Source organism: Schistocerca serialis, chromosome 3 (assembly GCF_023864345.2).
Source record: "Schistocerca serialis cubense isolate TAMUIC-IGC-003099 chromosome 3, iqSchSeri2.2, whole genome shotgun sequence".
NCBI classification, from domain to species: Eukaryota; Metazoa; Arthropoda; class Insecta; order Orthoptera; family Acrididae; genus Schistocerca; species Schistocerca serialis.
In genome coordinates this window covers 72,803,831-72,815,894 of record NC_064640.1, presented here as the reverse complement: position 1 = coordinate 72,815,894, position 12,064 = coordinate 72,803,831, and the positions used below count along the sequence as shown (strand labels likewise).

Here is a 12,064-nt window from a genome sequence, read left to right as displayed (position 1 = left end):
GTTCTGAAACTGATCCATGTTGTTGAGAACAAATTTCATTAGTGAGTAGATGTATTGTGAGGCTGTTGTAGGCATCTTTTTAAAAGATCAGGAATTCTTACAAGTTGTGTGGCTATGAACCCCACACATTATTCTAACCACTTTCTTTTGAGCAGTGAAGATTTTTTGTCTAAAAGTTTAGTTACTCCAAAATATTATTCCATATGACATCAGAGAGTGAAAGTATGCAAAGTATGTTAGCTTACTAATTTCTATATCCTCAAAATTGGCAATTATTCTGACTGCAAAAGTTGCTGAACCTAGTCTCTTTAGGAGGTCCAAAATCTGAATTTTCCAATTAAGATTCTCATCTATATGTACACCCAAAAACTTTTTATGCTCTACCCTGTCTACTGACTTCTGTTGATGTGGTATATTTATTGGAGGAACTGTACTTTTGCAGCAGAAAATTGGATGTACTGTGTTTTTTTCAAAGTTTATAGCAAGCCCATTTGCAGAAGACCAATTAATTACTTTTCCAAAGACCTTATTTGTATCATTTTCAATTGGACTTTCTTTTACTGGATTAATAACGATGCTTGTATCATCAGCAAACAGTGTCAGTCCAGCTTCCTGTTTCAGATAGTAAGGAAGGTCGTTCACATATATCAAGAACAGAAGGGGGACCCATGATTGAACTCTGTGGAACACCTGATGTAATTTCACCCCAATTAAATGAAGTGGCAAACTTATGTAAATCACTTGAACCATATAAGGAAACTTTTTGCTTCCTGTTCTGTAGGTATGATTTAACCACTCATATGCTATTCTATTTATACCACAAAATTGTAATTTCTGTAACATAATGTCATGGTTCACACAATCAAATGCTTTGTACAAGTCACAGAAAATTCCTATTGGTGACATTTTACTATTTAATGACTATTATGTGGACAGTGAAATTGTATATTGCTGTCTCAGTCGAACAGCATTTTTGAAATCCGAACTGTGAATTACCAAGTATCTCATTGCTGTTGAGATGGCTAACTACTCTTGAGTACATTATTTCCTCGAACATTTTTGAGAATGCTGTAAGCAAGGATACTGGCCGATAATTATTGACATCTGTGGTGTCCCCCTTTTTTGTAGAGAGGCCTGACAATGGCATATTTTAACCTGTCTGGGAAAATACCTTGAGTTAGTGATGCATTATGTGTGTGACTCAGAACATCAGCTGTAATTGCTCCACATTGTTTTACTGTCTTATTAGAGATGTCATCTACTCCAATAGAACATTTATTTTTCAGAGATTTAATAATTTTACTTATTTCGCAAGAGATTGTTAGGTGAAACTTAATATGACTAAATTTTTCAAAACAGACTCTTCCATGTACTGCCTAGCTTTTTCTTTTGAACTGTTCTCCCCAATTTTTTCTCCTACACTTAAGAAATGAGTGTTAGATACATTAGCTACTTCAGTACTGTTGGTTAGGATGGTCTCGTTCTCTTTAACAGTAATACTACCTACCCCAGTGGTTATTTTTCCTGTCTCCCTTCTAACAGCATTCAATATTGATTTTATTTTATTGTCGGAGTTGTTAATTTCTTCTCTAACATAAATATTTCTTGATTTCCTTACAACTTTTCTCAGTATGTTACAATAATTTTTATAGTGTAAAACTACTTCTGGATCTTTACTAGTTCTTGCTGTCTCGTACAGTTTTCTTTTTCTTTCTGAAGACACTTTAATACCTGTAGTAATCCAAGGTTTCTTTGAAAAGTGTGTGGTGTTACATTTAGTAATTTTCTTTGGGAAACAATGTTCAAAGAGGGATATAAATTTATCAAGAAATATTTTGCACTTATTAGCATTTGGCTCATTATATGCACCTCCCCAATTAACTTTTCTTAAGTTTTCTCTGAAGTGTTGTGTAGATACCGGTTAGAGCGACCTCACACTTTCACTTAATGGTTTCTGAACTGTACACCCTGTTAGGTTTTGTAAGTTAATCAGATGTGCATCATGGTCTGACAATCCACTTACCACATGGAAAGCACGTGTTTGTTTTGCATCCTCATTCTGTACAAATACATTATCTATTAGTGTGCTACTGTCCTGAGCTATACATGTAGGGAAACTGATCACTGATTCTAAGTTATATGTTGTTAATAACACTTCTAGTTCACTTTTCCTATCAGAATTACGTAGAAAGTTTACATTTAAATCACCACAGATTAATAACTACTTCTTTGTCTGACAGACAGCATAATATGGAGTCAAACTTTTTTATGAACAGCTCCCAGTCTCCTAATGGGGACCTGTAGACTGTTGCTAATATCAATACTACATTATCTAGCTGAAGTTCACATGCACAAGCCTCAAACTACTGATCAACACTGCTTACTTCTACAGTTTTGCATTTATACCCTTGTTTTATGAAAATGGTAACTCCTCCTTTATCCATCCTAGATCTAAAAGTGTAAGATGCTAAATTATACCCACTTACACTGACACTATCCATGCCCACAGTTGAGTTACATGGTGCTCAGACAGACAGATTATATCAATCTCATTCTTATTTTTGAGATCATCTAAACACATTGATAGCTCATCTACTATATTTTTTATTCCCCTGATATTTCGTATGTTGATTTTGTATGTTGATAATTCCCTTAGCTTTACCCCAATTAACTGTACGTGAAGTTTCTTTTATTCTATTGTCATCTGTCTGCTGGCTGTTGTAGCCGAGCGGTTCTAGGCAGTTCAGACTGGAATCGAGCGAATGCTACGGTCGCAGGCTCGAATCCTGCCTCGGGCATGGATGTGTGTGATGTCCTTAGGTTAGTTAGGTTTAAGCAGTTCTAAGTACTAGGGGACTGATGACCTCCGATGTTAAGTCCCATAGTGCTCAGAGCCATTTGAACCATTTTTTTGTCATCTGTCTGGACTTTGGCTTTAACCTAAAAAAACCTGCCTGCCTGGACCCATTAACCACAGGGATCACCCCTTGTCTGACTGTGGACCCCCTTACAGTTTCTGCTAATAGAGAAACTAGCTTACTTTTCCCCATCCTATTCAGGTGCAGGCCATGTATAGTGTATCCCAACCTACCAACAGCATTTACTGGAACAGCACTTATGTGAGATTTTGCCGGTGTCTGGAGCATCCGGTTCAGCTCAGTGTTAACATGCCTTACAGCAATGTTTACGCAGGGCTGATCGTGGTGCTGAAAGACCTACACAAACCCCACATTTGTGTGCTCAGTTTCTGCTCCTATTTTATCCAGGTCACTCCTAATACTGTATCTTGGATTCATAGCCAGGCTGTTTTCTGATCCCCCAACTATAATTATGTGATCTTCCTTTTCAAAGTCTCTGCATAGCTGACCTAAGTTTTCTGTCACCTGGCTAAGGCTATCACTTGGTTTTACAAAACTTGGGACCTGGTACTCTGCACCTAATTTCTCCTGAAGCTGCTGGCCCACACCACTCCCGTGACTGCTGCCTATAAGCAGAATTCTTCTTTTCCTATTCTGGTTTGATGCCAACCTGTCTTTTTTTCTTTAAGCTAATATTCTGCTTCAACCTACTTTCAACTACATCTGGATGAGGCCCTTCCTCCACTTCAGATAACAAGCCAAACTGATTTACTAATTGAATTTGGAGTTTTTTTTCAACTGTTTCCCTTTTTTGCCCTTTGCTTGCTACCTTTTCCCAGTTCCCAGTCTCTTTTTCCTCCCTTAACCTATGTAGTTCCAAGTTCGCATTTTCTAATTCAGCCTTAAGGGCACAAATTTTTGCCTCCTGTTCCGCGATTTTTCTGTCCTTTGTACATAACCTACACTGCCATGGAAGAGCCTCATTTTCTACCGTCGTTTCTTCGCCACTACATTCGCCGCAGTGAAACCATAACTTAGCCTACACAGAACACCCCCTCTTTCAAAATTCTACGGCAACCACCACATTTGTCACACATGGTTTGATAGAAAAACTTAACACAAAAGCAGAGAATAAGTTGGCACAAGACTACAGTAGTTTCGTAACCTGTAGCCTACTAATCCGTAAATAAACACTAATGTAAACAAACTTTTAAACTTTCTTCCGAAAGTTTTAACTACCTAAACTCTGTATGACCAGCACTTGTTGATAATGGAGTTACTAATTAATGGAATTGAGGGTTTTCACAGATGGTTAGAGTTATGAGGTTTTCATTGACTACCATCGATAACATCACATAACATTGTGAAAAGCTTGAGCATTAATTTATGGACACGCTATGTAGGTTATATTATTTATGAATTACCTTTGCTGCCCTTTTTCATATAGGTCAATGGGAGTTGTGGTCTCCCTTTTACTGTAAAGTTTACAACTCAGTGTTTTAGTCACAAATTATAGCTAACTCTTGTTGACATTAAATAGTTCACTTACTCTACTAGTGTGGTATGTACATATCTCGTATCTTTACAATTATGTGCCAGTTGCATAGTGCCAACATTCCTCAGTTTTCATGTTGTGAAAGATGACTTGAAAATGGCATTCACCTGATGTGTATGCTATCAACAGTGTGATATACTCTGAAGTTTTCATTTACTTCTGCTGAAGAGTGTGATGGGTACCAGAAAGATCCAATTAAAACTTTGAGGTTGCCCTTGTGAAACAGTATCATATGCAAACAGTTTCTACCTCATCTGACTTCAGTTTACTACTACTGCTATTTGGATTTGACCGAAATATGCCATTACAATAAATTTCTGGTGTCACCTGCTAATAATACAGATAATTTGTGAACTGTGCTACTTTCTTCTCACTCAAAGTATTTCAAACCGTAATATTTTTCTAAATGCTTGCACACATAATGAGCAATACCTTAATATTCTCGTCTGTTGAAGCATTTTTGCGAGTAGTTTGCAGTATTTTTTTAACCCTGATTTAAGGGAGAGGGGTCTAATATTGAAAACGTGTAGATCTCACACATACTCAGCTGTACTGTTAACCACTTTTAGTTTGTGATGCTCTTCTGGGTTGCTTAAGGTGACTCTACAGCTCTGTGGTGCAAATGTAAGTGTGAAGTCATGTACATGAATACTAAAAGGAATCTGCAAAATCTCACAAATCTAAAGGCTGTGAATTCTACCGAATACTTAGGGATTACCATTATAAATACAGTAACATGATGCAAGAGGTCTACTAAAATGACTGCCTACCCTGCACTTGTTTGTCCTCTTTTGGAGTATTGCTGCACAGTTTGGGATATACATAAGATAGGATTGGTGGAAGACATCAAAACAGTTCAAAGATGGGCAGCTTGTTTTGTATTATTGCAAAATAGGGGAAATAATGTCATGTATATAACACAGGAGTTGGGGCGGCAGTCATTAAAACAAAGGCAATTTTCATTGTAATGGGATCTTTTCACAAAATTTCAGTCACCATCTTTTTTCTCTGAATGTGAAAATATTTTGTTGGCACCCACCTCCATAGGGAGAAATGATCATCTTAATAAAATACAAGAGATCAGAGCTTACACAAGAAGATTTAAATGTTCATTTTTCTCGCCCACTGTTAGATAGTGGAATGGTAGAGAAATAACTTTAAGGTGGTTCAGTGAATCCTCGACATACACTTAATTGTGAATTGCAGAGCAGTCATGTAGATGTATGAAGCCATCAGCTAACTTCTTGAATTGTTGAAATTTGTGATTAAGGGCTTTTGCTCAGCTCACAGCCACAGCACACAGCAGTCTTTTATAAGAACAGCAATGCTGCTGGTGCGTGTGTGTGCGCGTGTGTGTGTGAGACAGATAGAGAATTTAAATTATCATAGTTTCTTTTTTTGTTTGTTCGTTTATTAGATATATTTTTTGTAGTTGTTTAGCAGGTAGTAAAATTTATCAGACCTTTTCACACAGGTCTTGTTTTATTTTCAAATGTTGTGAATCTTAAATGAAAGTTCTTTACTTTATAGGGAGATTCAACTGCTGAAAACACTACAACACAAGAATGTAATACATTTGGTGGAGGTGCTGTACAATGATGAAAAACAGAAAATGTATATGGTATTGGAATATTGCGTTGGAGGACTACAAGATATGCTTGAAAGTGCACCTAAAAAGAAGTTCCCACTTTGGCAAGCACATGGGTTAGTTTTTGTCCGTATCTAATGCTAGTTTCATTTTCCATACAGCTAAAAGTTAATGGGAAAAGTTTTTGCACTGAACTAAAGGAAATACTATAGTAAAATAAATTTTTTACAGTTTGGGATATCATTTCCACTGATATATTTACAGCAGACTTTGTTCACAAGCAGATATGGGTGAGCTCATTAAACATTTGTGTACCCTCCATTTGTGGAGAAAACCTAGTCTGGTGATCTGACACCTGCTCTATATAAGAACATCGTTATGTATGTAAATAATAAAGTCCTTTGTCAGTCAGTGTCATTTGTGGAGAAAAATCGATGGTCTATGCCACTCGATTTTTATCATACTTTTAAACAATAGGAGGAGGAAAGAGAACAACTCGCAGTATAGCACAGCTGCGTGTGGGGGGAGGGGGGGGGGGGAAATTGGGTGAGGCTACAAAGGAGGCAGGGAATGGGAAGGAGCATTGTGGTAGGGTGATCGGTGTGTGTGTGTGTGTGTGTGTGTGTGTGTGTGTGTGTGTGTGTGTGTGTGTGTGTGTAAGGGGGGGGGGGGGGCACACTCTTCAGGTGTCTTCTAGTTGCATATTGACAGCTTAACACCTCAGCTGTAGAGTGAGTTGTTACCTTTACTCCCTCCATTATTTGTATTGTGCCAAAGACTTCCCATAACTATATTCATTGCCACATGTTGGTGTTACACATTTCTCAGTTTTGGATTTTTATTTTGAAGCAAAAGTGTGGCTTTATACTGGCAGTTAAAACACAGTAATATTATTTCTATAATGAGTACAGTGAGAGTGTCCATGCAAAATATACATTGAGAGGGATGCTGTCGTATAATCTCATTCTTATAAGAACTGCTGTAAATCTGTCACCAGTTGCAGCTACACTTTTTTTTTTACTGTGTCATTCATATTAGACGTGATGATAAGATTTCTTCTCTCTCTTTTTTTCCATTATATTGACTTACTACTTCTGTAATACTTATTAGAATTGAGTATTTGTTCGTCTGATGTGTGTGCTTTTGGTGTCATGTGAAATTCTAACAAATAACAGGTTTTTGTACCTGGATAAGAGGCTTTTAATATCATTTATATGTAATCATGCACACAAATACTGCTTCATGAATTGCAGCTCATTAAAATAAATGCGTGGTGTATATTTTTTATCTGCCATCGAAGGACACACTAAGATTACAACCATTATGACAGTTTCTCCCTTTGTTTTTTTACTTAAGCCAAATTTTTGTCATTAATTTGGTGTCTAGCACAGCATTTGTCTGTCTGACTGGCGCTAAAGCCCCTAAGTCCTGAGTAGTACTATTGCTGTTCTGAAGATATGTAAGTTTTGTGTCTCTCCTCATTGTATACCCATAGCCTCGTCTTTTTTTTTACATTCATATACTGTTGTATTCATGTTTCCAGTTTTGACTCAAAGATGGCAAATGAGCCATTTTGTCCATTTGGAGCCATTCATTCTTCATTAGTGGCTGTAAAACTGAAATCTGCATTTGCGCAACGTGTCTGTAATTTTTTTCTGTATGCTAATATACTTATTGTGTAGATTTTTTATGTAAATTATGGTTTTATAATTTGGACCCAGTATGTTGCATAAAATCTTCTTTTTCCATCCTAATTCTGCTACTAAACATATTGCAGACTGGCTGAGACACTCAGCTGCTTATAAATACACTGGCTCAAGGACAGTTTTAAATATGAATTTTAGTGTTTAAGTAAAAGAAATTTTTGTTGCAGTTGTTTTGTGTGGTTTGAAAAGCTATTTCTTTCTATTCTGGCTGCTGCTTTAAAAGCTTTGTCTAGCCCAAGGGCTGTAACCCTTTTGGCCAGGTATATAAAGCTCTTACACGTTTTGTTGTTATGTGCCTAGTATTCAGCTAGGCTGTATTTTTCTTTATGTTTATTGTTACTTCAGTTCTTTTTTTTTCCGAAAGATATTTGCAACTTATTTGGTCTGCTAATTCTTTCAGTAAATTTTTTTTCTGGCTATTTCAAAATCTTCAGTCATTATTGCCATGTCATTTGCAAAATTATTATTTCCAAACCATTCTTCATAGTCTTGATCCTTAAAGATTTAAACAGTTTCCCAAGTTTTAATTATTTGCACCATTCTTGTATTTTTTCTGATACACAGTTAAACAAGAGAGATGAAGCTCCATCTCCCTTTGGAACTCTATTTTTATTTCAGTGGGTTTTAGAAATATCCATAGAATTATATTTTAGACTTAGTGTTAGCCAAGATTGCTCTGATAATCTCTAGTAGCTTTTCAACAACTCCCATTCCTGCAGATTTGTTCTGTAGAACGTCATGGTCAATGGCATCATACGAATTTTAAAAATCTGCAAAGGTATATACGTATTGTCTTCGTGTTAATTTATTTTTGCCACTGTTAGAGAAATTCTGTTCATATTGACATTTGCTATCTTTAAAATGGAATTTTTGCAGTTGCCACCCATTGATGCCTTGTAGAGTATTATTTTAGAGTAGCTCATTCTTAAGACTGGAAAAAAAAATTTCACAAAAGCAAACAGCAAGAATAATATGCGGTATTCACCTAAAGTTGTCTAGCTTTTAAATATCGCTGTTCATTTTGAAGACTTAAATTGAAACAGAAGTATTTACAGAGCAAATACTCAGTCGCTATAAGAAGACACTTTTTGCACTTAATCACTGGCAGTTGCTCATTTGAATAAGCATGTAACATATCAGTACTGACTATGTCTGTGGTCTCATCCTGCTGTGAGTGCCAGAGCTGGTTTTCAGTATTCCAGGGAAAGGGCTTTGTCCAGCCTGGAGGTGGTGCACTGATCTTTCTGTAATCCATTAAGATGGGTTGTGGCTGAAAGCTTCTATGCTGGCTTAAAGGCTAGTGACTTCCCAAGGTGGCAGGTGTTTTCCAGTTCCTGTTTGAAATCAACTTTTATAAAAAGGAGTGGTATTAGTGGGAGTGGAAAATGGCCAGTGAAAATGACAATGATTGTTTTCTGTGCCTTAGAGTGATTGGTAGAGAGGCCTGAACATTGAAACAGTTTTATGAAGCAGTTTCATGCTCGAAAAAGGAGGCCTTGCTCAGTAGCCCTCGCAGGCTTAAGAAGAGTGTCATGTGACCTGTGTAGAGAAGTTATGTTCTAAGTGTGTTGAGTATTCTGAGTTGGGAGTGAGTGCTCCTAGGCAATCAGTAGAATTTGTCTGCCAATATAGAAAGTTTTGAAAGAGTTTTAAAGTGTGTTCCCATGTGTGGCCACAGAATTACGATAAATATCCCAGTTTTCTTGGCAGGTGCTGCAGTTTAGCGAGTGTGTGTATATCAGTAGGAAGGGGCGTCATAATGTGTGGAGCCATTAGGAAAGTGGAGGTAGTGGTCAATGAAAGTGACTGACTTTGTGAGGTTTAATTGAAGCCAATAAATTACATTTTTTCTGTGGAAACTTGAATTGTGGCATTCTCATGTGGCTTTCTACCTTCTTACTTCGAATTTTTGTGTTTAGGAGATTATCAGCATAAGCTGTTAGAAACCAGCTGAAAGTGGTCTCTTGACTGTTTTTAGTGCACATTTTCCAGTTCAATAGCTGAATTTCCAAGCCTTGCTGAATGGTGTTAGACAGCTATAGAGCATGAATTATTGATTTTGCAAAAGCAACAAGTTTAACCCTTTCACCTGAGTCAAAGCAAGGCTGACAGCCCTTATTTAGATTGCTTTTAGAACTGTAGCTGTGCACAGATTTAACCCAAATCGACCGGTAAGTATTTCTGAGTAAATCTGGAGAGAAGAGTATCATGTAATTTGCCTTGTACACTGTACATAACTAAGTCTGATTGGATTCTGGCCATAACTGCAAGTGGGGCTTTGTCAACTGCTGTGGAAGCTGCGAAGGCAAAGCGAAGGATTGTTTTGAATGTTATAATAATATAGAGCCAGTGTTCAAATTCTCATTTTTGTCCTGACACATAATGTAAATTTCTTCTTGGTGAAGCAGAATGTAGGTGAGAAATATCACTCCCAGTTGTAGTTGAAGGTCCTTGGTATATGAGAGCTCTGATAAAGTCTGCTGATCTGGTATTGTGGCTGTCCCGGCTGTGGAATACAGGTGCATACCATCTCCAACTAATTGTCCACAGTGGTGTCCATTTAACTTAATGTTTCATCATAAATATCTTGTGTGTTATGCTCAGTTTGCCACCAGTTCCCTTTTCTTTTCTGCTTTTTTCTTCCTTTTTTAAAAATATTCCCTCTTGTTAAAAGGACATGTAAGAACTTTAGTCATATATTTTATTAATTACTATCTTCATTGAAAACTACCAATAGATTTAATAATTGTTACCAGTAGAGCTGAGAACCCAAGTGTAATTGGGTAGCTCTGTGCCACATTTGTTTGGGAAATAGGTATTGAACTCCAGAGTTTCAGTGTTACAGAAAAGTCAGTGCACCACAAAACTGCATAGTGATAACAGCACATCACTAGATCCCGTATACCTGTTATGACACTGACAGGCTTGATCTCTTGACTGGATGACATACAATCTCAGAATTCATTATTTTCTGGATTTGGTTCTTACAGCCATAAGCACTCCACTTGAATTTTGCTGCAGTTGGCTTTTATCTGTACAGTTGTGGTGGTGGTGGTGGTGGTGGTGGTGGTGGTGGTGGTGGTGGTGGTGATAAAGATATTTCTATTTGTTTTCACATGTAAAGAATTAGCAGCAGCTGTTTTACGTAGTTATGTTGTTGGAATGCCAACGGAGAAAGGTCCCCTTCATACGAGGTTTAATTTTAGGGGAACAGCACTGTACTCACAGAATGACAGTTGACATTTGATTTACTGGATATATTATGAAAGCTTTGTACCTTTTACAGAATTGTTATCAGAAGTGATTATGAAATATTATACTACTGTGTTTTCAATTTTATAGTTTTATTAGTTAATAGACTGTGACTGCATTTATCAGATGAGGACTTATTCCTCTTTCCTTCACATTTCTTCTCCTTGTTGCCTGCTCCACTTCTGAACATTGGGGCTATTTCAAGATAATTATTTTTAGTTCTATTTGATTGCACTCAGTGGAAATACACTACTGGCCATTCAAATTGCTACACCATGAAGATGACGTGCTACAGACGCGAAATTTAACTGACAGGAAGAAGATGCTGTGATATGCGAATGATTAGCTTTTCAGAGCATTCACACAAGGTTGACGCCGGTGGCGACACCTACAACGTGCTGACATGAGGAAAGTTTTGAACCGATTTCTCATACACAAACAGCAGTTGCTGCCGTTGCCTGGTGAAACGATGTTGTGATGCCTCGTGTAAGGAGGAGAAATGCGTACCATCACGTTTCCGACTTTGATAAAGGTCGGATTGTAGCCTATTGCAATTGCAGTTTATCATATCACGACATTGCTGCTCGCGTTGGTCGAGATCCAATGACTGTTAGCAGAATATGGAATTGGTGGGTTCAGGAGGGTAATACGGAATGCCGTGCTGGATCCCAACGGCCTTGTATCACTAGCAGTCGAGATAACAGGCATCTTACCCACATGGCTGTAACGGATTGTGGAGCCACTTCTCGATCCCTGAGTCAACAGATGGGGACGTTTGCAAGACAACAGTTCGACGACGTTTGCAGCAGCATGGACTATCAGCTCAGAGACCATGGTTGCAGTTACCCTTGACGCTACATCACAGACAGAAGTGCCTGCAATGGTGTACTCAATGACGAACCTGGGTGCACGAATGGCAAAACGTCATTTTTTCGGATGAATCCAGGTTCTGTTTACAGCATCATGATGGTCACATCCGTCTTTCGCGACATCGCAGTGAGCGCGCATTGGAAGCGTGTATTCGACATCGCCATACTGGCGCATCACCTGGCGTGATGGTACGGGGTGCCATTGGTTAGATGTCTTGGTCACCTCTTGTTCGCAT

At 37.8% G+C, this 12,064-nt stretch overlaps 1 protein-coding gene across 4 annotated transcripts in view; it reads left to right on the top strand.

Moving 5' to 3' along the window:
- LOC126469729 (serine/threonine-protein kinase stk11-like) overlaps nt 1–12,064 on the top strand; it is a 108,544-nt gene that overhangs the window by 26,766 nt on the left and 69,714 nt on the right. For 3 of the 4 annotated variants that reach the window (XR_007586056.1, XM_050096928.1, XM_050096927.1), the window contains exon 2: nt 5,944–6,117. Coding sequence is in view for 3 of the 4 variants with exons in the window: in XM_050096928.1 (XP_049952885.1) it covers nt 5,944–6,117 (174 nt within the window). In the remaining variant the exon portion in view is untranslated. Of the gene's footprint in view, nt 1–621; nt 782–5,943; nt 6,118–12,064 lie in introns of all 4 variants that reach the window. The other variant, XM_050096929.1, reaches the window with a different exon arrangement.